Source organism: Labeo rohita, chromosome 20 (assembly GCF_022985175.1).
Source record: "Labeo rohita strain BAU-BD-2019 chromosome 20, IGBB_LRoh.1.0, whole genome shotgun sequence".
In the NCBI taxonomy this organism is placed as follows: domain Eukaryota; kingdom Metazoa; phylum Chordata; class Actinopteri; order Cypriniformes; family Cyprinidae; genus Labeo; species Labeo rohita.
The window spans coordinates 3674028-3700280 of NC_066888.1; the positions used below are offsets into that span (position 1 = coordinate 3674028).

The window sequence follows — 26253 nt, forward strand, 5'->3', positions numbered from 1 at the left end:
GTGCAAAACATTTTTTTTTTTTTTTTTTTTTTTTTTTTGATGTCCTCAGAGCAACAGTAGAGTCAGGTGAGGAATTTCGGCCCTTTAAACAGGTTGCATTCCAGTAGTGCAGGTGTCATTCCTGTTGCCAAAGTGATGAAAAATAACGTTAGTCTACAGGAACTCTGACACTCCCTCAGTACTTTCAGGTTAATTTAAAAAACGTAAAGATACATTTACAGGCAAAAATTTGAACAACATTAAAGCAATTTTGACTTCTGGACCCCATTGTATATAATTCCGTTATATAAATCAAAGTGAACCATACAGTTTGTACAGCAAACTTAAATTGAACAAACATTCACCTATGTCAGTAGTAAACAAAGCACAAACACACCCACTCCTGGTTCTTCAGGGTTATATGTCCTCTGGTTTTCTCAGGAAAAATTCATCTCTGTCAGACTTGTTGGAAGAGAGCTGTGTAATTGTAACTGTGGAAATTTCTCAACAAACAGTCATAATGAAGAGAAGATGAATATCCTAATAGATGAAGGATGGAAAATGGAAAATGCTCCAAGGATGGATATATATATATATATATATATATATATATAGTTTTTTTTTTTTTTGTTTGTTTGTTTTTTTTTGTTAGAACTGAAGGGGCATGTTTTAAACTAAAATAAATTGAACTGAATAAAAACATTTTAATAACAGAAACAGAATAACAGAGTATTGATATAATCAGTTTATTAAACACAGTGTTTGTTTTTTGATCCCATAAGTTTTTCACACTTGTTTTTGTTAAATTGTTATTAGTTATTAGTTTAATAGTTATTGATGTAGTTTAAAATTTTGAATTTAGATCATATTTAGATTGGAGTTTGATCATTTTTTTAATTAAAATACTTTTAAAGTAGTTCACTTCCAGAATTTTTTTTTACAGATAATGTTCTCACCCCCTTGTCATCCAAGATGTTCATGTCTTTCTTTCTTCAGTCGTAAAGAAGTTATGTTTTGTTATGATTTTTCTCCATATAATGGATTTCAATGGTGCCACCAAGTTTGAACTTCCAAAATGTAGTTTAAATGCAGCTTCAAAGGACTCTAAATGATCCCAGCCCAGGATGAAGGGTCTTATCTAGCGAAACGTTGGTTATTTTTAAAACAAATTGACAATTTATATACTTATTAACCTCAAATGCTCATCTTGTCTTGTGTCTGCGATGCGCATGTGTAGTCTGTGTAATCCGGTTAAAGGGCGTTTGTATGTTCACTTTGTTAACACTGGGTCTGTACTTCTGCAGCGATGTTGGACAATTTTGAAGTTGGGGAAGAAAACGAGATGGTAATTTTTCGACCTATACCCTAACTTTCTTGAACCAGAAAAAACATGGTTCACTCAGACCTAGACAAGACGAGCGTTTAAGGTTAAAAAGTATAGAAATTGTCAATTTGTTTCATAAATGTCCGATCGTTTTGCTAGATAAGACCCTTCTACCTTGGCTAGGATCACTTAGGGCCATTTGAAGCTGCATTCAAACTTGGGTGCACCATTAAAGTCCACTATATGGAGATAATTCCTGAAATGTTTTCTTCAAGAAACATAATTTCTTATCAGCTGAAGAAAGAAAAACATGAACATCTTGGATAACAAGGGGGTGAATAAATTAAGTGTAAATTTTTGTTTTGGAAGTGAAATACTCCTTTAAGTCATCCTGTGGCCGCTTTGAAAATTTGCTGAGGCCCTCTAGTGGGCTCTGGTTCCCCACAAGCACAGTACTACCAGTAAATTTTGACCTTTTGGGGAAATTTTTTGGTCCCCATGAGGAAGCGCACTTTCTCATATAGACTGAAGTTTGAAAATGTGAAAATGCAGAAAGGTTTATGTGGGGGGTAGATTTAGGGTAAGTGGGTAGAAAATACAGTTTGTCAGAATAAAAGCCATTACGCCTATGGAATGTTGCCATAAAACATGCATGTGTGTGTATTCTTCATCAAATTCTACAGAAAGTACATTGAAACAAAATTGTACTTGTCTACACAAGTACATCAGTTCTTGATCAAGGTGTCCTAAATACCATAGATTGTTATTGGCTGAAACAGTATGTTTAGGCTGCAGGCATATGTGAAGTTCACATCTTCCTTGCAGCCTCCCTAAAAATAGTTATTTATAGGTCTTTCTTATAGTGATCACTTGCATTCAGGGAACATAAAAGCAAGACACTGAAAATGTCATAAGGATCACTGGTGATTAGAGATGATGCCAGCTGGAGCTTGTGGGTGTCTCTATTATAGCAGCATGAAGAGATTCCAGCTTACTTTCTATGAACAAGAATACCTAAAGGAGAACAGGAAGCTGTGTGGGAGTTTGTTCTGGTGCTGAGTTCAATTCATCTCTGAAACTCAGAAATGCAAACTTCACACTTGGGAAAGTGCAACAGGAAGCAACTTTGAAGTCAGACTTCCTATTTTGAAACTTGATCACTCTGATTTTATCGATATGCAGGAATGTGCCATCACAAACATGGCGGCACCCAGTCGAATATACATCATCTTATTATTTTAAAACAGTGGAACACTCATGGATGGAAGTTGAATATCCTAGATTTGATACCAGTATACAGTAAAACAAGTGTGTACATCCTAACCTGCAAAGTAATAGACACAGCATTGCTTGAAGGGGGAAAGACCAAAATCTCCAAATCTGTTTCAGTAACGTTGTTTAAAGCTAGTCCAGCTAATCAAGAGTTAGTCAAGAGTAAATAAACAGTTCAGTTTTCTCTCTCTGTTAATTAAAGGATTCACCCAAAAATGGAAATTGTGTCATCATTTACACACCCTTCACTTGTTCCAAACCTGTGTATGAGTTTCTTTCTTCTGCTGTTCACAAAAGAAGATGTTTTGAAGAATGTTGGTAACCAAACAGTTGGCGGGAGCTATTGACATCCATAAAATACTATGGAAGTCAATGGCTACCATCAGCTGAAAGAAACTCACACAGACTTGGAATAATTTCATAGTGTCTAACTGAAGACTGAGCTATCTCTTTAAAGTTTCTAATAATAATTTTTCCTCTTTTCTCACACTGGCTGTGATCTTCACACTTTAAAAAACTTTCACCCACTTGTTTTCTCTTTTGGTTACAGCCTTTTTCTTGCCACCTTTTTCTTTGAGATCAGTAAAGTATGTTTTGTTAATATGCACTGAAATATAATATCTCTATTTCCCTGTCATGTCATCCGGCAGTGTAATCCGGGAGACCTGCGAGTCCTGCGGAAGGGCATGACCCTCTACCACTCAGAATCACAGCTGTCTTCACTCCCTCAGAGACAGGAGGCCCTACTGAATGTGAGTGATCCTCTACCAGTCACTCTATATACAAATCAGTCCAAGCATATTTTTGCATGTTCATTTTCCATACTTTCCAATTTTTTTAGTCACTTGAAATGTGACATTGTAATTTTTCAGAATATACATTTATGCATAGTCATTTCTCAATGTTTTCGAAACGATTCATACGTTTGAACGTAAGGTCTATAAACCCCTCCCTTCCATAAACCTACTCTGCTCTGATTGGTCAGCTGGCCAAGGCTGTTGTGATTGGCACAGAGAGGAGTACTGTGCAAGTAAGCAAGTTAGCGAGCACTACCATCTGTGTTGCCAAGTCCACGGTTGTTGATGTCTGCGGGTTGAATTAACCCCAATAACATCATATTTAGCCCCTGGAATGCACATTTACTAGGGGGACCCAGACAAAAAAATGTGTATTTTACACCCCGTAACACAATTTTTAATGATAGAACCCCCCTCAAAACGTGATTGGGCTAGTTTAGGGCTAGTTTTGAGTAGCAGTTGGGCGGGTTTTGTTGTGAAAACCTGGCAACCCTGGCTACCATTGACAAAGCATGCACGCTTACACAAAACAATAACATAGTGGTCCAATCCGTTCTTAAAATAATGACATAAAAACACTTATGCAAGCAACTCGTGCCCACAGCAAAAGTTTAGCTGCTAAACTGTAAACAATAATGGTGGATACATTAGCTGAGTGCTAACGTGATTAACTGATGAAACAACAGTTTATAAACCAAAATATGTCTACATTCTTTATTATTACACTGTATTTATCGACACAATATTAGGAATTAATGGGTTCACAGCAAAATATCAGAACTATTTCAGTAATAAATATTTCAGTAAACTATAACACAGTAATATCGTGGTCTACCTGGAAACCTAAAGCTGCATTAGGTACACATTACCTATTAATATAAAAAATATATATATTTTGTGCACTCAGTTTAAAATGTACACATAACGTATCAATCGTACTTACAGGTTGTGGTTCAGAGACACTTGTTAGTCCAAATAAAGAAGATTAGTAGCCAATGAAATGATGAGCAAAAGGTTCGATAAGGTTTTATATTGCTGTGGTATCGTGGAAAAAATTAATTTGAACCACTGATTCTGCACATCATCGTCTTTCCACAATGAAAACAATGAAGACAAAAAAAACTCTTTGACCGCGCAGAACACAGTGTCTTCTCGATATGATGTAAACACACTACACTCTTAAAAATAAAGGTGGTTTACGATGCCATAGAAGAACCTTTATTGTCTAAATGGTTCCATAAAGAACCAATAACATCTGTTTCACAAAAGGTTCTTTGTGGAGAAAGAAGGTGCTTCAGATTATGAAACGGTAAGAAAGAAATGGTTCTTTAAAGAACCTTTGACTGAACGGCTCTTTGTGGAACCAAAAATGATTCTTCTATGTCATCGCTGTGAAGAACCTTTTAAAGCAACTTTATTATTAAGAGTGTAACTAAGTGTTTGAGGGCAGGTCAGAGTGTTTGTATTTCGTGGGCAGGCAGGGATTATGCTAATGTGATGTGATACCGAGTGATGTATATCGGTAACAAGCAGAAGATTCGGAACTGTGATGACTCCTTAAAGCGATTCAGAGCCGAATCTTGTTTTTGAAAGACAATATCTTCTTTTATCATGTACTTTTTGATTAACAACTTTGCAGACTGTTTACATTGAAGGATAGCTATGATACAAACTGCAAAAAAAGATACTTCTCTAAAACCCATATTCCCCAATTTTTAAAGGTTTGGTTGTGGAGTGAGGGGACTTAAAGGAACACTCCACTTTTTTAGAAAATAGGCTCATTTTCCAACTCCACTAGACTTAAACAGTTGAGTTTTACCACTTTCGAATCCGTTCAGCTGATCTCCGGGTCTGGCGGTAGCACATTTAGCATAGCTTAGCATAGATCATTGAATCCGATTAGACCATTAGCATCTCGCTCAAAAATGACCAAAGAGTTTCGATATTTTTCCTATTTAAAACTTGGCTCTTCTGTAGTTACATTGTGTACAAAGATGGACAAAAAATTAAAAGTTGTGATTTTCTAGGTTGACATGGCTAGGAATTATACTCTCATTTCAGCGTAATAATCAAGGAACTTTGCTATTACGCAGCCGTCAACTCTGCATCTACACAAACTTGGCCGGTCACTTACAGGGGCTACGTAATATCATTGCGCCTGCTGCACCCATGGCACGGCAGCAAAGTTCCTTGATTATTACGCCAAGATGAGAGTATAGTTCCTAGCCATATCAGCCTAGAAAATCGCAACCTTTCATTTTCCGTCAGTCTTAGTACATGATGTAACTACCAGAAGAATCAAGTTTTAAATAGAAAGAATATCGTCATTATATATGGTCATTTTTGAGCGAGATGCTGTCGGTATAATCAGATTCAATGATCTATGCTAAAAGTGCTACCACCAGACCTGGAGATCGGCTGAATGGATTTGAAAACGGTAAAACTCAACTGTTTAACTCTAGGGGAGTTGGACAATGAGCTTGTTTTCAAAAAAAGTGGAGTGTTCCTTTAAGTCTTTAGTGGTTAAAATATTTGTTAACATTTTGTTTTAACAATGCATTTTTGACACAGTGTGACTCAAAGCCAGATGCAAATGCGGCAAAATAGGGTAATGTGATCTTTAAAAATGTATTAAAAATATACATAATTAGTCAAGTCAGTCTGCAAGTATGCATACAAAAGCAGCAATGCTGTATAGCACCATATAGCACCATTGAGCTTTGAGCGGCCTGGCTTGATCCTGTTCCACTTCGCTTCCTTTCTATATATACTGTCCTATCAAAATAAAAGCAAAAAATATCTTAGTAGTTAGACTTGCAGCTCAAACCGGATAACATGGACCACATAGGGACGTTATTCCAAAATGAAAGCTCAGCCTAATCAGTTTGGCACTATTCAGCAACAATGGGGAAAAAAGGAGATCCTTGGTACATCAGATCTTTCATCTGTTGTACATTGCTATAGGCTTTTCTTGTGTAGAACTGGAGGCACTTTCATATCTTTGAAAACTTTTTTCCCTTTCATTTTCCCCTGAAAATTAGCAGACCTACTGAAAATACGATGAATGAATAAATGGAAAAGCAAATGCGCCTTTGAACATGTAGCCTTCAGCCAGTGCACAGGAAGTTTCGCCACTGCATGTTTCATGTGGCATGCTTGCTTGAAAATCTTGCTGTTGTCAGCTGAAAGTCTTTACAGTGTTAATGCAGAGCTTGAATTGAATTTCTTTAAATTGTTTTGACTCAGCATCTCCTCTGAGAAAACAGGTCAAGCAGATCCTATTTATTCCATTTGACCTTTCATGTTTTATAGATTTTTGGTGTCACTTCTAACCTTTGTGTGGATTGAACAAAAACATCAGTCATCACCATCACACAGCATTGTTTTGTGTTTTAAATTAGCCAGTGATTAATCAGGTACATAAAACAATTAACAGACAGCTCATCTCAACTGATTTAGTTTACTAATGGTTTAATTACTTACCGTTACAGAAGCAATTATTGTTCAGTTTTTTTTAAACATTTTATTTGACTCTTTGAATGTAAAAACAATTATGAAAACATCAAGCTACAGTACAACAGGCCAAAAGGAACATCTGAAGATTTATGAATATAATTATCATACAACATTGGCTGTTGAAATAACTGCATGTAAAATGTATACAGAAGTATTAGCCACTTTTAACCCTTGTGCAACATTTTTGTGCTTTTCAGTTTTTGTTTTGTTTTTTTATCATTTTGCCTGTGTTGTTGCCAGGTGCATACATTTTTGCACAGGTGTGTATCGTTATTGGAATTTTACTATTTCACCCACATTTCCTTTAATAGATCTATTTTGCACTAGGCAGATTTGCTGTCTAGGAATTCACACTAGAATCTGTCGTCTTTAGTCAGCTCTAAACAAAGTGAAAATAACTTTCAACCATTTAAAAATAGGTTTCTGCATGGTGTTTCTATGGGAACCATTCAAATTATGGAGAGTTCCTTCCAGAAGCTTTGATTGATAGGCTCTCTTATGAAAGACACAGAGAAGTGTATTAGATGCTTATATTAGATCATCATGAACACGGCACACAGCTAAACACACAAGCGTTTTTTAAATGGGGTGTTTTGCAGTCATCATCAGTCTGAATGTATGCGGATCATGTCCGGCTCTCTTCATGCGGTATGAATGATTAAACACAACCAGGGGGTTTTTGTCCTCCTCAGCTGCATAGGCTGCTGTGTGCGATGTTGAGCGAAGATGAATGTTTTTAGATGGGATGTAGTTTTCATTATGAATGATCCTCATATCTCTGGGTTGAGACATGATTAACAATGATGAATTAGTCAGTATATCACCAATGAGAATAGGACTGCATGATGGTAATGCATATGTGCAGTAGCTGGTTTGTTTTTTGGTCAAAAATGATCTACTAGTTCAGCTAATCTTCTGGTAGCTGCTAATCTGCTAAGGTGGTAATTGAAAGAAAGTCTTTAGGAGAGCCGATTCACTGCATACATCCTATGTACATGAATGGGGAACCATCAAATTCTGCAAAACTTTTGGTTACATTTACCTCTGTACTTCCGCTGGTCAACCGTTTAAACCAAACTGGACCCACTAATGACCAGCTATAAAGTGGCTGCCATTTTTTCCAGCAGGATGTTTTTATTCTGTTTAACCTTGTGCCCTTAGCTTTTACAACAAGGCATAGGTTTGGTTTGAAAAGTGGTTACAGGGAGGCTGGAGACAAACCCTGAAATTAAACATTTTCAAACCAACCAGCAATTTAATCAGTGAGTCACAGAACCAAGATCACGTTAAAAATGTTGGAGTTGAAAAAAATTGTAAAAGGACTTGTGGTAATATAGAGAAAATAACATCACATACCTCACAAGTCACATTTGCCATACCGTTGTCTGCCACACTATAATAAAACTGCTTCTGATATACCCTGTTCCTGATATCTGAAGACATTCCACTTTTTATCCTTGGTATAGACCATATGTGTCAGAGAAACAAGTGCGCAAGTGAGTATTAAGCTGGTGAAGTGAATTTTACTTTTTGTAGAGTTAATAAAAGTTATCATGAGTATTGTAATGTTTGAAGTGAATGTCATAACAAAAGTCAGTAGTTTGGGAAGGTTTTAAAATTAGTGGAAATTCAAATGAAAGACAACAGGTGCAGTGCAGTGTAATATATATTAAAATGAAATTTATTTATATGGTGCAAAGCTGAATTTTCAGCATCATTGCTCTGATCTTCAGTGTCACCTGTTCCTTCAGAAATTATTGTAATATGCTGATTTGCTGCTCAAGAAACATTTCTGATTATTATCAATGTTGAAATCAGTTTTGCTGTTCAGTATTCTTGTGGAAACTGTGATACATTTTTTCTGGGTTCTTTCATCAATGTCTGTATACATTTTACATGCAGTTATTTCAACAGACCTCCATTGTTTCAATGCCGGAGCAGGGATGTAAGTTAGAAAATATCTCAGATTGAGCGATTGAGGTGTTGTGTTGCTGGATGTAATAATGAACATAGTGGTCGTCGTTTACTCCCGACATCTGAGATGCAGTGGATTACGTTTGTTTGTTTGTTTGTTTGTTTGTTTGTTTGTTTGTTTGTTTGAATGCGTCTCCCAATCTACATAAATGCGTCTATGTTCACGCAAATCATTTATAATCCAGCTTCACTTACAGCAGAAGTGAGTATAAGGGGTTTTTTAAATGAATCTCTGCAATCACCTTTCCTAATAACGTGCTAGTTAGCAAGTTTCGCGGCTAAACACGCTAAATGCGGCTAAAGTAAACAATCTCTCAGAGCACAGCTGTCACTCCACAGAGAGAAGAGAGGGGCAGGGCGAGCAAAGCTCATTTGCATTTAAAAGGAACAATCCATCAGAATGGGTTGATTTTTGCAGAGCTGATTTTGACAAGGTAAAAAGGGTGTTTGTTTTACACAACCGTTGAGAATTTTTAACCAAAGTATATTATAGACTTTTCATGAAGACCCTAAAGAATCATATCAACTTGTGGGAAATGGGCATCCGATGACCCCTTTAAATCATCCTTGCTCAATAAAAGTATTGATTTCTTTCAAACTGTTGGTTACAATTACCTTTCTGTTCTTCCGCTGGTTAACCATTTAAACTGAGCCCACAACATCTAACTGGACCCACTAATGACCAGCTATAAACCAGCTGCTATGTTTCAATGGTTTTTGTGTTTTTGACCTTCTGCCCTTAGCCAAACCCTGAAATTATAATTTTCAACAAACCAGCAGTTGTGAGTCACAGTGAGTCACACAAAATAAATCAAATTGAGAAAAAAAACATTTTTTATAACAATATAAAATCTTTTCTGTCACTTTCGATCAGTTTAATTCATCCTTGCTGGATGAAAGTACTATTTTCTTTCAGAAAAAAATCTTACTGACCCCAAACCTTTGAACAGTAGTGTACAGTAGTCAACTTTTAAAGTGGATCAAAACCTTTCATCAAAGTTGTCCTAAAACCAAAACAATACTATACTACTACTATACTACTATATACTTCCATGATATCATGGAATATATATGGTGTACCATGGTAGTACCATGGTCCTTTAACCAGTATGTTGGCCAGGAACAAACTGACCCCTCATGCTTTTCTCTTCTCCAGGGGACTGGAAGACTACAGACCAGTGAGTCTTCTCCTTCAACCGGGTTTGTCTCATCTGTACAGAAACCTGAAGCTGTGGTTCATGCAATGAAGGTACACACATTACCACACTCGTATACATTCTTGAATATAGGCATAATAGTTTTTATACTGTACAAACTACCCAAGTCCTACCCCTAAACCTACCTCTCACACAAAACTTTCTGCATTTTTAGATTTTTAAAAAAAGAACATTGTTTAGCATGGTTTTTAAGCCATTTGTTTTACGAGGACATGTGTCCTCATAAACCATATTCACATTGTAGTACCCATGCAATTTTACACATCTGTGTATACTTCACCAAAAATTAAAAGTTATTCAGCATAATGTCATTTCAAGCACATAAGACTTTCATCTTCAGAAAACAAAGATATGTTTTATATTCTCTCATCAAATCTGTGAAACCAAAATTCAAGCTTCATAAAGTTCAGAAAAACATTGTAAAAATATGAATTGAGAATTGCTTTATATGATGAACAGATTTAATTTACTGTTTTAGAAGAGTCATGAAAACGCTTGATTCTAACTTAATCATTTATTGTCCTTTACAAAATATATTGTCAGCATAACAATTTAATGTTAAATGTCAAATAAAATGTTACATTAAAAAATGTTTTTTCCTTCTGGAAATGGCATGAACAGTTGAACAGTGTGAATGTTTAAGCTGATTTTTTTGTTTGTTTGTTTGTTTGTTTTTAATATTCTTGACCATATACCATATTAACAGGTTCTGGAGGTCCATGATAATCTGGACAAGCAGCTTCCAGAAGAAAGTGAAGAAGACCTGAGTGAGAAAGAGAAAGCCATAGTGCGAGAGATGTGCAATGTGAGTGTTGATTTTTGTGCTAAACATTGTGTACGATGTAAATAAGTAATGTTCCATTTATTCAGTTGACCTTTTGCTAAATTCAACCTTATAACATTACTGACCAGTCCTATCAAGATAAGCAGGTTACTGTGCACCATATTTTGAGCCAAGCTTTTACTTATTTTTTACTGATTTACTTTTATTATGTTTGCCGAAATTCTGACTTTCTCTAGTGTTTTCAATCAAATTACAGCATAATAGGAAAATGGCAGTTAAAATTACTTTACAATATCACACTTCATTGTTAGCCCATGATTAAAATCACACTGTTCACAGGAGTGCGTAGATCATTTATGAAAAAAAATCTGTAAAGCTTCCCTGTGCAAGGAAGTGTCACCAAGTGGGTGTAGTTTATGGAGAGGTCAATGAATGAACAGGTTGGTACACAGAGCTCATGATAGAGTGAGCGATAGTTTGATCTGTTTGTTGGGCCCCTCAATGGAATGTGGGAATGAAGAAATCCAGCTTGGAGCACAATAACACCTCTGTCCTTCATACCTGGAAACTCCTGGCCTTTTCAACACCATTGTGAACACTGTTCATAAAAGTTCTGGATGGATGTTTTGCTTGTTTTGAATTACTTTCTATAGGCAATTGTAGCATAAAATCACAGCTATTTGGTTGGCGTATTGAACCTCATGTGAGAAAGGGACTATATAAATAAATTAGAATTGGGATGCACAATATCAGTTTCATCAGCCAATATTAAAATTTTTAGAAGGATAATGTTAGTTATTTAATCATACACGCTCATTCCATCTTAGTTTTATATTAAGATTACGTTTTCCATCATCTAATGCTCACTTAAGACACTAACAGCTTGTGAAAACAAGACACTAACAGCCTCTTTTGGCATAAAAGAAACTGCTGGGAGGATTCACTAAAGACATGCAGTAAAAAATTAGCAATGAAAATGCATGGACAGTTATTTTTGCAGATGACAGTATTGCATATGCATTTGTTGCACCTGGAGTTTCCTATTTAGATGCAAAATGTATGGGGAGAGGATTTAAATATATTATCCAATGTGATTTACTAAAGTTTGCAGTAGTCAGTTTACTGGCATTTGTACCGCTATTTAACGCCTAAAAAAGCATAACCAATTTTGCACTTGACATGGCTGCAATAGTTGCTAATTTGTGCCTCTCTTTGTAGATTGGTCTTTCAATTGCACAATGTCCGTAGATCAACAGCAGAATTTTTCTCTCCCATTGACACTTTTATGGGATTGCAGTCTCTTAATAATTTGGCTTTTGTAGTGAATCTGGCCCTAAGACATCAACACTGCAAAATGTAATCTTTAAATTCAAATTCTAACCGCTTATAAGATGCAGGTTTTGCACTGACATGCAGCATGTAAAAATGGCACAGCTGTGTTTTGACTTCGTCATTTTGTGTTCAGGTGGTGTGGCGAAAGCTCGGTGACGCGGCGGGATCAAAGCCGTCCATCCGACAGCAGCTCTCTGGGAATCAGTTCAAAGGTCCTCTATAGCAGCTCTGACACATGAGGAACATTTCTCCTTCTGTTCAGCCACCATGAAACTCCAGCAGGACCAAACTAAGAAACTGCTCACGGCAACAACAGCAAACACAAACGCTTCCGTCCACTAACGTCATCCATGTCAAATAATACGGAGTGCAACTCTTGCGATTGACATTGGACCACTACACGCCAGTTTTCAGATTTAGTGAACATGTAAAGCAATAATCCACATTGAAATAACATTGTTTGATTATTAATTATATTTTTTTCTTAATCGCTGCAATGATTCATTCTCATGAATTTACAAATGGCACAGCTTTGACGAACCCTTGGACTACGCAGTTGACAATTACCCAACGTCAGTGTGGCCGAATGTAGATTCAGAGAAGGACGGTGTAATTTGGGACAGGGCCCATGAAGTGTTTTATGACTGGCAGCTGGTCACTGTCACTCAGCTTGCCTTTTCTTTTTTACCTCATATTCTTGTTTTACATACACAGTGATGTCAGAAAACTCATTGTTTCCTTGCACCCTTTTAGACAAAGATCAAACTTTTAGAGCGATACCAGATAAGGCTCCCTCACTCCACTGTGTTCTGGTACCCGTTTTGTGCAAGTAATGTACAGAAATGACTCTGAAAGGCAATGTAAGATATGTACAAAAGCTTTAAATCACTTTATTATGTTGTCTTTTTAAGTGTTTTTACTTTTTCTAGTAGCTGTTTTTAATAAGTACCAACTTAACAATGTATGGGGTTTCTTAACAGCGCAACACTTTTTGAACAATGCAACTTAGACACAAAAGCAGCACAAAACATGCTGAATCTGACTTTTCCCTGTTCCTGTATGAAAAAAACAATGGCAGACACAACTGAAATCCATTGTGTTTGTATATTCAAGATGTCAAATTTTAAAACATGTGCTGTTCATGCTTGACAATCACATCTCTCAGGTCTGGGGAAATTATAAGTACACATCATAACATGTCAGAAACAGTATTTTTTGTCCTTTTCCAGCATTTTGTTTGTCCTTGATTGACCCATTAACAGTCAAGACTAACGCATTGGCAGAAATAATTGTGCTGACCTCAAGTTTTCAAGCTCTTTAATCCTAAGTAAAAAAACAAACACATGCAATGCTCCGCTTTGACCTCCACATGAATGCATGACAGATGATGACAATGAGGTCATTGTGTAAATTAAAGCAGTTTTGTGTCTCAAAAAGGGAACTAGTTCATCATTGTCTTGCACCAACTTAATACTTCACTCCATAAAAGAAAACTGCGCCCGTCAAACAATTTCATGGGCATTTAAGTAGATGTTCTAGGGGGATCCTTTGTCACTGTCAGTTAGTATTATTGCCATTTGTTTTGGATGAAAAATTATCACAAGCCCTCATGGAATCCATTAGAATGCCTGTGATTCACAAAATTAAGCATATCTCCCAACCCTTACTTGTTCATTTATTATATTTTTTTGGCTAATTTGATAATGCTTTTAGTCATCAATAAGACCATAGCACTTTCAGCACCATTTAACACATTTTTGGTTTATATTCCACATATTTTCTCTAAAAAGTCTGCAGGGCCTGCTATTCAGCAGAGAACTAGTGGTAAACTTTAATCTTATGATCAAGATCCGGATATAGAAAGTGACGTTCAGCTAATTTAAATGCATGTCAGCAATAGTTTCATGTATGTGAGTCTCTTTTTCCTACTATTTTTTTCCAATGTCAAATAAACTGTTAACAAAGTTCAAAAACAGGCATGCTTATAAATGAAATACTACGGCTGTGTTCAGAATGCAAAACTAGCATACTGATTGTTGTGCAATATATGCTGAATACTAATATTTAAAAGAAAAAATATGTAAAACAATAAACGTTATACAATCATAAACAGTAGCATTGTCATGAAAAGTCAAGAAATATTTCATATTTAAATAAATTGCAGATAATTCAGTACGATCTTCATACTGGCAATGGAAGGTCAAGCACACTTTTGAATTTTGATAAGGCTAGTATGTTAGTATGCTATTCCGAACATAGCCAAAGTTGTAGTTGTAAATGGGTAAAGGCTAATGAAAGAGTTTTAACATTAATTAATCAGAGGTGTTTCCACTAATAAGACTGCATTTGATTGGCTGTCAATGAATTTTGACTTACCTGTTACAAACATGAGAAGTTGCTATTGTTGTCAATGAAAGGAGTTGCAAGCAGATCCTATACAAAGTGCTGTTTCTCTCGGGAAGCGGTCTGAACACAAAGCCATGATTTTTTTAGATGATTTTATTTGGCATGTGCTGCCTCTTTTGTGCATGGGGTTTTGTTTGGAACCTATGCACCTATACCCTGTGTTGTTTTATTGTGTAAACCCTCTGAGGTTTATCCTGTCTTCAGTGTTAATAGGTGCGAGCATGACTGCAGGAAACATTTTATGGTAAATGTGTAAAGAAAAAAGCTGTACAAAGTGAACCAGACGATTTGTCAATAAACAAACTATTGCTTTAAGTGGTTGCATTTATTTATATAGTGCTTTCTACTATATACAGATAGTTTAAAACACTAACACACAATAAACAGGGAAATAATACTGGTAATGATGCAAAATGCATTAGTTATAAAAACAATTTTTAGCTGTAAAGCTCTCTACAGAAGACTGCTGTTATTTAGCTCTGGTTTAATTCAGTTCAGTAACTTCAAGTGTTGCAACACATTTCCAAATGTGCATCTGTTTTGAAACACATTCCTCATATAAATATAACATGATATAATACTATAAAGAAGTTGTTAGATTTTCACTTATGTGAAAACACAAGCATTACTATGATAGAGGACATTAACCCGAATGCTGGGTTCAGTTGGGTCATTTTATTTAGTTATTTTTAATATTTTTACCCAGGTGCTGGGTAGTTTTTCTGTAACTAAGTTGCTGGGTTATTTTTTTCTACCCAATCGCTGGGTTGAGCCTGTCTCTGATGAAACAACCCAGCTGCTGAGCTTTTTGAGTCCTCTACAGTAGAGAGCGATTTTAAGCCCCGCCGATTTGCACTTCTTGCACTGCGAACTAAAGGTTTGTATAAAGCGTTTGTATCTAGCGTTTCACTCGTAGCTGAAAGATGCCATGACGCCAAAAAAAGCACGTAAACAAACTTAAATAGGCGTTTACCAGTAGGGAAACATGGTTTGTTATTAACACACTTGTGTGGTGAATTATTGCCTGCAGAGAGCAATATTGGAACTAGATTGGTATATATTTGGGGACTGTGGGTGTCCTATGTCAGGGTGTCCAAACTCGGTCCTGAAGGGCTGGTGTCCTGCAGAGTTTAGCTCCAGCTTGCCTCAACATACCTGTCTGAAAGTTTCTAGCATGCCTAGTAAGAGCTTGATTAGCTGGTTCAGGTGTGTTTAATTAGGGTTGGAGCTAAACTCTGCAGGACATCAGGACCGAGTTTGGACACTCCTGTCCTATGTAAAGTCTGGTTCACATGCCGATGCAAAATAATAAAATAAATGTTGGAGACTTGTGCCCCCTAAAGGTAATGAATGGAAATTACTCATTTTTTATGACCACACTTAGAAAATATACTTTGAATACTTTGCTGTAAATGCTATTTTTGTTTTATTTTGCAATGCACTCACAATGGATGTTTATGGGCCAAGACATTCCATGTTTTTTTAATCTTACTGTTTTGGTTAGAATACTTTAATTGGAACAAAATATGTCAGTTGAGCTTGTAGAGTTTCATAGCCGCAGGGTTTGCTTGCATTTTTTTCTGTGTGTAGGTGCAGTTATGCTAACATTAATGTCACAATACATACTGTATGTACAATAAGGCATAAAACATTTTAATATAAGATATGCATAAAACATGACATCATTTCTGATAAACAATCCAGTATTTTCAGTTAACCAAATAGTAAGCTTGACTGAACACTATAAATTCACTATGAACAGAGCAGTAGTTGACACACAAATGCAATGTAATGTTTATTAATGTAATTAAAGTTTTAATAAAGTGTTCATTTTAGAAATTTATACTGCCACATATCTTTAGAAATGTTTAGTCTTTCCAGCCAGGAGCTTGTTTGTGGTGTTTGAATCAGTTTGTTAACAACTTTCCCACACTATTCTAATGTTAAAACCATATAATTTTTAAACCTTATGTATCACAATGTGTATTTAAATGTTTTTTAATTAAAGACCATTTTCTCTGGTAACTGACAGCATGACAGTGATGCAGTGTTAAACGACATACAATTCAGTAAATGCACAAGGGGAAAAAAAGTTTTTTATTATCTGCTTAAAAAAAAAAAAAAAAAAAAAAAAAAAAAAAATCAACAGGCAAACACAAAGTGGTTGAGCATAGCAAGTCCTTTGCCGATTAAATACTAACCAAACTAAGGCACATACGGGAAACTATGGAACTAACATGTCCATCAATCGACACACTTGATCTCAGGTCAAAGATGCCAGAAATGCATCTGAATAACGGGACTGCTAAGGATGATTTGTGGGATATTTTCCCCATGTTGCTAAGGAAATAATATGAATTCTGCAACACGCAAACTAAAAAGCAAAGCCAAAGGGGAGTGAATACATAACACTGAAAAAAAGGTTCTCTAAAGATAATACAGAATAAATCGTATGTACAACCAAGAATTCATAATTCATTCACAGAAATGGGTTTGGAATGTAAGTGGTGATGTAAACGAATTTAAAAGGATAGTTTCCCCAAAACAGAAAACTCTTTATTTATCCACCCTCATGCCATTCTTTGAAATTTCACATCTTGTCATATCTTTTTATGCCAAAACCATTCTTATTGATCAGAAAACATTATAATCCTTTCTACTTAAGATCATCTGAAATCATACAATAACTTAGTGTGAAAAAATTTGGAAAAAGCTAAAAGCAGCTCGGAAATCGGCTTACAATTCCATCTGTTCTATTACATGACTTAAGAAACGTGACACGGACCAAGTCATATAGTCGTATTTAGATGTTTCTCCAACCATATGAAGATATTTTGAAGTTCTCTTTTGTGTACAGATTTAACACAACCTGAGGGAGAGTATATACATCTGAGTTTTTTTTACTTTGAGGTGAACTATCCCTTTAAATTGAATCGGTGTATATAAAGTCTATAGAACGGTGAAACCCTGAACCCAAGCGGAATTCTGCAGTATTTCATTGACTCCCTGACACTCCAATTTGACCAGTGTTCATCTCGGCAGCTGAAACGTCTGTACCTTCCTGTGAAATCTGCATCAGAATACATAAACCCGATACAGACTCAGATTATATTGTATACAGGCACATGTATCGTGGGCCCAAACCAAGGTGTGAAGGACTGTGTTTTATCCCTTCTCATCTCATCCACCCTCCTCTGTTCATTCCTGCCACAGGCGGCATGCCGTGGGGCGGCAACGGAACCTGAGGTTGGCCGGGTGGGACGGGTGGAGGTGGGTACCCAGCGGGCGGCATGCCCATTACTGGAGGAGGCACATTGTGCCCTGGTGGCATACGTGGAGGTGGTGGTGGGTAGCTGGGGTTGTAGCCTGGAGGGGGGTAAGATGGGGTAGGCGGGGGCAGATTGGGAGGAGGGTAAGAGGTTGGGGGCGGAGGGCCTGGAGGCGGGGGGTTTGGATGTGGATAGACGTGCGGGTGGTATGGTAGGCCGAATGAAGGGGGCATGGGCGCATAGGAGGGCGCTTCAGTCTTCATCATGGACTGCAGACTCTGATATCCCTCGCCGGACATGTACGAACTGGACGTGGACATTCCCATGATGTAGTTGGAGGGAGGAGGGGGTGGCGGGCGGTGAGGTAGAGGGGGCCGGGGCCCCGTGCGGCAGAGGAGGAGCCGGTCCCTGTGCTGGGTCCATTTCAACTGATGTAGCCGGTTCTGCTTCAGCAGGAGGCGCTGGAATGGCAGATGGAGCCTTGCGATCTATGTCGGGACAGAAGTCAGAGACGTGTTATTATAGTGTCAGTTATATACTTTATACTTAATATAGTTACTTTATAACAGTTTTTATTAAGAAACACCTTTGCATTATATGTATATACAGTACTGTTTAAAAGATTGATAAAGATTAAAAGAAAATTGACTACTTTTAAAAACAACTTTTTTTTTACAACAGAGCCCAAACTTTTGAACAGTAGTCCAGTGTTGCCAACTAATTTTCAGGGAAAGTTGCTAATGGGAGGACAATTTGTCACTCAGTTGCTAAATGACATAATTATGTAATCACAATGCAAAACTGCATAGAATACACACATCACTCAAACCTCTGCGAAAAATATGCTTATGAATATGATTATGAACATAAATGTAAGATTTGCTAGTAAAACAAAACAAAAAAATATTAAAATAAAAATAACATCATATTTTATTATTAATATTAATATATAATATAATTTTTGAACAATTACATTGATGCGTTTTCTTAGTAAAACTACACATTCTGAACATTATATTTTTAAGCAGTGTAAGTTAAAGTACTTTTTTTCATTTGTTCTACATATTTTTTTAACTGATCAACAAGGTACAAACTAATGAGGTGTTATCATAAATAAACAATTATTATTGAACAGTTGCAACTAGCAACTTAATTAATGTGATGTGTGTACTGCTAGACACTGTTGATTTCCTCTTGTTGTTTAATTTAGAGGGAAAATGTATGCCTTTTTACCATTTGAGTCACAGTTGCTAAAAGTTGCCAAATAAAATGTTAAAATAGCTAAATTAAAACTTTTTGAAGAAAACGTTGCTAGGGTAGTCTGAAAAGTTGCTAAATGTAGCAACAAAATTGCTAAGTTGGTAACACTGCAGTAGTCTGTGAATTGTGTATTACTAAAAGCTGTTTGTCTAAATAAACAGGAAGCACAATAATCTATTGTGTAATGTCAAGATAATTTCCATTTTTTTCTAGAAAATGTCATTAATGTTACAAACAAAATTAAGATTACTTTTTTTGCATTTATGATAAGCAATGAACTGTTTCCAAAGATTTATTTTGCTGACTGCTTCAAAACACAGGAAGTCTCACCTGGGGGCTGGGACACAGGAAGAGGGGGCATAGGACTCTCCAGGCGTGGTATCTTAGACCCAACTTGCTCTGAAATAGAGACAGAAAGAAATTAGCATTTCATGCAGTAGGAAATTCATCATCTTACAATTGACATTATTATAAAACTATAAAAATGTTCAAATGTACCTGTTGGGGCTTTAGGTTCGTCTTTAGGAGAGACCTACAAAACAAAACAAAAAACAAGCCTTAAAATACCTAACAATTACTGTAGGAAAGCAACAATTCAATTAATTTCCTCCCTCAATAATCTAATTTTCTTACCAAGTGTGCATTTTTTGTTACAGCTCTACCATGATTTCTAAAAATGTTAGATTGCACTGCAATACAGTTCTGTAGAAGCCAAAATTTAAAGGAATAGTTCACCAAAAAGTAAAATTCTGTACACATCATCATGTTGTCATCAACTGTTTTTTTCAGTAGAACATAATAGTTTATTTTAGAAATGAGATTTTTTGTTGTTGTTATTGTTTTTGGCCTGTACAATAAAAATGTTTAAAATATCTTCTTTTGTGTTCTGAATGACATAAAACGTGAGTTGATGACAACTGATATTTTTGGGTGATCTATCCCTTTAATGTTATTTTCCCATTTTTTCAAATAAATTCAGTTTTATTAGGCAGATTCTCTGTAAAGTACTACACTATCCATAATCTTGAAGCACAAAGCGACTTCACCAATAAAAGTCAGATAAATGGTTGTGTGCCAGGGTAGTGACTTTTGATTACAAATGCATGTTTTCCATTTTATGTCCATAATATGTGACCCTGGAGCTCAAAACCAGTCAAAAGAATCAATTTTTGACACTGAAATTGAGATAACATAATCTGACATAATCATACATAATCTGAAAGCCGAATAAATAAATTCCATTGATGTATGGTTTGTTAGGATAGGACAATATTTGGCAGAGATACAACTATTTGGTAAGAAATTTACAAAATATCTTGATGGAACATGATCTTTTCTTAATATCCTAATGACTTTTGGCATAAAAGAAAAATCAATAGTTTTGTCCCAATGTATTGTTAGCTATTGCTACAAATATACCCATGCTACTGGTTTTGTGGTCCAGGGTCACATATATCTGACTGAAAATGCTTCACTTACATGTTGCCGTTTAATCTTGGCAGGTGGGCTGGCCTGGGGGGAGTTTTTCTTGGAGGGGGGTTGAGCAGGTGGGTTCTGCCCCCCTGACTGGCCGGGCTGGGTGGCAGGAGGGGGTGGCGGTTTCTCTTTGTCCTGTATCTGAGGCTGCTGGGGTATCGGCTGCTTACCCTGAGAGTACAAATCCAGAATCTGGTGGCAGATGTCTGAAGAACACAAGAGAAGGGTAGAGATCATGAAATGCTGGAAGCAAGCAGTGCATCATTACGTGAAAAACTCTACTACTGGGGTTACTGTTCCTGCATCCAAATTATCATTATGACAGAGAGGTGTAGAGAGTTTGAAAAGCACACTGTCAAATATTCATGTGACCTGTCTGCTGCAGTCTCTTACCCTCCAGCAGCTCCACCGGCACATCCTGTACAAACTGCTCCCACCAGCGGCGAGACGACTGCTTAGATGTCCACTCCTGAATGTCAAACTTACACAGCCGGCCGGCGAGGTACATGACAGCCACTGCTATGATCTCTGGCTCCCACTGAAGGGACAACATTGTGCAGAGGCTGGAAATACACACAAACACATTAATAACTGCAGAAGAATCAATGACAACACGTTAAATATTCTACTTGTAAAAAAGAGGCCTTTAAACATTCTTTTGTTTTTGTGCAAAAGAACCATGTCTAAAATAAACATTAACTGTGCATCCCTGAACAACTTTTATCTTTATACATTTAACACTACAAGTCTAAGAAGCCTCTAATTTTTTAATAATTATAATTATTATTGCTACTGATTAGTAGTGTTGTCACAATACCAAAATTTTGACTTTGATACGATACCTGACTAAAATATCACGATACTACTATTGAATCGATACTACGAAAAAACAGAACAACAGGAAAAGTAACTGAGTAATAAATGTTTCAAATGGAGATCATAGTTATTTTATCGATTAAAACAAAGCATTTCATATGCCCTTAAAAAAATAAAATAACAAAACAATAATCACATGCCAGTGCCACTACACAGGATTGTGGTGAACAACTACCGAGCCTACAGGTATGTAGAGATCTTTGCTATATCGGTAAGTTAAATTAAAGGATAAGGCCAAATCTTATTTCATGATATAGTCATTTTATTTCACAACAACAATTTATATCATGAAATAGTCATTTTTGTTATTTTATCTTTGTTATTAATAATAAGAACATAGATGTAACAAATTAAAGTACTACTATAATAAAACAAAGACACTAATGAAATAAAGAGGGTGCTATGAAATCTGTTTTATTTTTTCTCAAATTCCATGTTAATTTTTCTAGACTCTATTTTAATGGTTAACTTGCAGAAACTTGCAGAACTCAACAGAATTTTAATAAATGTTTAACAAAAATTACATGTTTTTAAGGCCCTATGAAATGCATTTTTTTTTCTTAAATTCAGTTTTGTTTGTGAATCTCTGTTTTTCATTAATTTTCTGGATTCTATTTTAATCATTTCATTACATTTTAATAGCCAAAAGCATGTCTAATGAATTTATAAAGGATAATTAGATTTGATAAAGAATTAATGTATTACAGGCCATTTCTTTCTTTTTTTGTTGTGTTTACAATTTTCTGGTAAATAAATTCTGGTCAATTTTTTTCTGGTAAATATTCCTTAAACATAGTACTACTACTAAAAAAAAAAACACTATCTTTACATTAAACAATATATTAATATATTTCTGAGTGTCAAGTTAACTTTTATTTTGACGGGTTGCTGTGAAGACCTTTAGGATCTTCATTATATGACGATAATTTTCTGCAAAAGAAATGGTAAACTAAACTAAAGTCAATCCAACCTGTCATTGACAAAGGTCCACGCCATCTGCACAAGCTTCTGAACTTTGTTCTTGTCACCTGAAGGAGAAAAAAAAAAAAAAAACCATAAGATGATCAACATCACAACAAAGCAACACTATGCAAAAACTGGATGTGATATTTCTTAATTTCAAAATAACACTTTAAACCGTCTTCTTAAAACTAGTAATACCTTTGAGCTGTTTAGCATAGCGCAGCAGAAACTGGTAAGGGTGCTCAACTTGTAAATCAAACTTGATTGTCTGGAGTAAAATTCTTTCCAAGACCATGACTTCTTCCTGTGGAGACATTCCATGAAACACAGTAGTGTTTAATAGTGAGAAGATCACAAGACTTACAGATTGTGTGTTGAATGGGTTGCTAACCTTAGGATCATCTCCAAACTGTGCAAACTGCACATCATTGAGCAGACTGCGGGCTGTTTTAATGATGTCTTTACACTTCTTGGGGGTTTCTTCCACTTTACCAGCCAAGAACAGACAACAAGCCCCGGTCACCTGTGAAAAGAAGAGTAAACTTTTAGAGTGTGCTTCAATGCTTCAGCAACAAACATCTTAACATAGAGACTGCACTTACTCTGTCTCCCTGTTTTGCGACAACAAAACATCTGGCAGAACAGAACTTTTCCCTTGAAGGCCAACAAAATTATAAAACAGACTTTTCTAACTCCAAATAACTTTAGATAATCACAACTTGGAACTTGCAACTGTTTTGTCTTGTAGATTAAATGGTAAGGTAAATTACATGTGTTTAATTTAAAGTACAAATCAACATAAAACAAGTATATATTTATATATTTGCTCTATTTATGACAGTGGCTGTCATAAATAGAGCAAAACAATGGGTGCTATAACATGACCGCAGGTTGTGAGAAAGAAGAGGAGATCAACTAAAATGCTAATAACACTTTCAAAGCCCTAATCGAAACTCTTCTAAAAAAATATTGGAATTGGAATGGAAATGGTTTTAGAAAATTCTAATATTAAAATAAATTAATTCTAAATTACCCCAGTTACCACTGTAAACAAAGCAGGCCTTTAGGCATTATATTGCAAGACGAAAAGAAAACGCTGTGGATGAAAATCCATAACGTGAAATGATCAGATTTTCAAGAGCATTTTGTACTTACATATCTGGGAAACTGTTTGAAAGAATGAAACATGTAAAAGCGATGAAAGTATGTTATTCCAGTTGCCAGAGTGTCATAATGTCTTAAAAACTGGTTAAGGATAATATCAAACCTCTCTCAATATTAAAAAATCATTCCTACACAGAACTGAAACTAAATATGGTAAAAAGGTGTAAACGGCCGTTTAAGAAGGATACAGTCCCAGACGTGTTCCGACGTCGAATATGAACCTGGCTCCCTCTCGTCTGTAACGGGCTTCTGTGGCTGGATCCAGGCCATCTGACTGGGACGGGGTGTGGGCCAGATCCTTCTTGTCCCAGTACCAGCATGGCTTTGTGTGGTCCAGATTTGTGGCAAAACTTCCAGAAGTGGCGTTAGAGTTCTCCTTGCCGTCCTTCATTTGGAAGGAAGTGACAGCTGATGCCAAACTGGACTATCAGTCCGCCGATGGACAGCAATAGCTGTGCAGGTCTGTACAGAAAAAGACTGAACATATCAGTTAGTTAATTACTTGTTAACCTCACACATGTTTAAAAGACAGCTACTATTCAGAAAAGTCTTACTTTTACTGGAAGTAAAGACTTTAAACACCCAGCACAAGTCTAGATTTCAATACTGTTCACAAAAGTACCATGTATTGCTATACTATTCTTTTTTTGGACATTGTTATGAGTGAACATTTTAGTTAAATATTATATAAAGTAGACAATGGAAAATACCAAAGTCCGTACTATACCGTGCTATAAGGGTGAGTAAAGTTAAAATCTCATGCAAGCATATCAAAAACATTCTTTACATTTTTTTCTCATTGTAACATTATTTTATGACATTTAAGAACATTTCACAGCCCAACTGTCATTACAGTAAAGCTTCTAAACATTAAACAAATTTTGTTTCAATTCACATTCTTCTCAACAAAGATTCCGATTAGATTCTTAAAATTTATTATAATATTATTCAATGTTTTTTTACTACATTAAAGTAAAGAAACGCAGTATTTAGCACCGTCATACTCACAACAATATTAATTCCATGTAGTAATAAAGAACTACAACAAACTAACAGGGCACATTTTCCTTATAAAAATTTGTACAAAAGGTGTTTCTTAAAAACAATTCATTCTGACTAATACTAAAAACGTGTTTAATTTATTTTACACAAAAATTTCTATGGAGATAAGCATGTTTTTGACAGGTTTCATGAAATCCACCAAAACAACGAATTACCATCGGATACCTGTAATTGTATCATGGTTATCGTCGGAAAATCACATTAAATAAGATCACATTCGAGGCCGTTTATCACATGTAACGTTACGGTACCATATTTAAAGTTCTATTTAAAGTCTATGTCAATCACTAGTTTCGTAAGCTCAAGTGTCATCAGCTACTAACCACACTTAACTACCAAATCTATCAGATATCTCAGATCACATATAATACTACGTGACAAACGTAGCTGATTATCCAGTAAATGTGAGGTTTATGTAAACAAAGAGCAGTTTGATCTTTTATCCCTCGTTTCATTTTGACAGTGGGAGTAAAGCGCTTTCGAAACCGCTTACAGAAGATCAGATTAATTACTCATTCTTCATTTTATAAAACATACACAACTAATCAGTAATCTTACCGTTGTGATATATGACTCGATTATGATCTCGATGAGTTGAGCAGTTGGATAAAATTGTAATCTTTGTCAATCTTCACATTCACGACATGGAGGCGGCCATTTACAGCGCGTCTTCTTTTGCCCCTTCTCAGCGGCGCTTGTGCGTCATTAAACCCAATGGAGCCGCATTAGCGCCTCCTGCAGGCTTGGAGGACATACACACCAAAAGAAATCACCCAAAGCTCACCTCCTTCGTAACGTTAACCTGGCATTTGAACAGTGTTGGGGAGTAACTAGTTACATGTAACGGAATTACGTCATTTAATTACAAAATAAATGTAATTGTAATTAGTTACAGTTACTGAGAAAAAATATGTAATTAAATTACAGTTACTTTTGAAAAATGCCAGTGATTACAAAGGGGATTACATCACCCACACCCACCCCTACTTACAGATTTAACTGACTTCTTTTTAATTGCATTGACTGCTCTAAAATGAGACACCAATGTTTCAGGAGTTTAGGACACAGAACAGGACACATGCTTATTTGATAACTGTTTTATTTCCTATTTGGGTTTATGAATATACTTTATTTTTTAAGATTGTTTTTTCCAAGGCATTGTTAGATGCTAGTGTTTTCTGTCTTAACTATGCAAACATTTGATTTCAAAGCCAGTATCATAGCTATTAAACTATTTCTTGTTATGATGTTATTTATGTTATGATCTTGTTATGACATATAGCGCAACTGCGCTCACGGTGACCTGAGTTCGATTCCCGTCTCGAGGTCCTTTGCTGATCCTGCTCCCCTCTCTCCTCCCAGCTCTTTCCTGTCATCTCTCTACTGTCCTATCACAATAAAAGGCATAAAAAGCCCAAAAATATAAGTAAAAAAAAAAAAGTCTGAATTTGTGGTGGCTGTGCTTTAAATGAAATTATTACACAGCTCAGACTCTTTCGGAGCAACTTAAGTCAGTACTATATGCTTGATAATTTTTCTTGTCATCTGTCATTCTGGTATCATGGACTTGCTCTATTGTTTC

The 26253-nt window shown here is 36.0% G+C and overlaps 2 protein-coding genes across 3 annotated transcripts in view; one reads left to right on the forward strand and one right to left on the reverse strand.

Moving 5' to 3' along the window:
* ccdc85cb (coiled-coil domain containing 85C, b) overlaps nucleotides 1-14916 on the forward strand; it is a 44999-nt gene extending 30083 nt beyond the window's left edge. For both annotated transcript variants that reach the window (XM_051138827.1, XM_051138828.1), the window contains 4 exons: nucleotides 3226-3327; nucleotides 10019-10111; nucleotides 10786-10884; nucleotides 12329-14916. In XM_051138827.1, coding sequence (XP_050994784.1) covers nucleotides 3226-3327; nucleotides 10019-10111; nucleotides 10786-10884; nucleotides 12329-12418 — 384 coding nt within the window. In that variant the 3' untranslated portion in view covers nucleotides 12419-14916. The remainder of the gene's footprint in view (nucleotides 1-3225; nucleotides 3328-10018; nucleotides 10112-10785; nucleotides 10885-12328) is intronic.
* A 1803-nt stretch (nucleotides 14917-16719) lies between these two features.
* Nucleotides 16720-25363, reverse strand: ccnk (cyclin K). Its single transcript, XM_051138818.1, is given in 12 exon segments — nucleotides 16720-18250; nucleotides 18252-18358; nucleotides 19461-19529; nucleotides 19629-19662; nucleotides 20610-20812; nucleotides 21000-21169; nucleotides 22453-22510; nucleotides 22644-22749; nucleotides 22837-22968; nucleotides 23601-23682; nucleotides 23798-24086; nucleotides 25230-25363. Coding segments are annotated over 11 exon segments (1638 nt in total). The 5' UTR covers nucleotides 24001-24086; nucleotides 25230-25363; the 3' UTR covers nucleotides 16720-17776.
* Nucleotides 25364-26253: the final 890 nt, after the last annotated feature.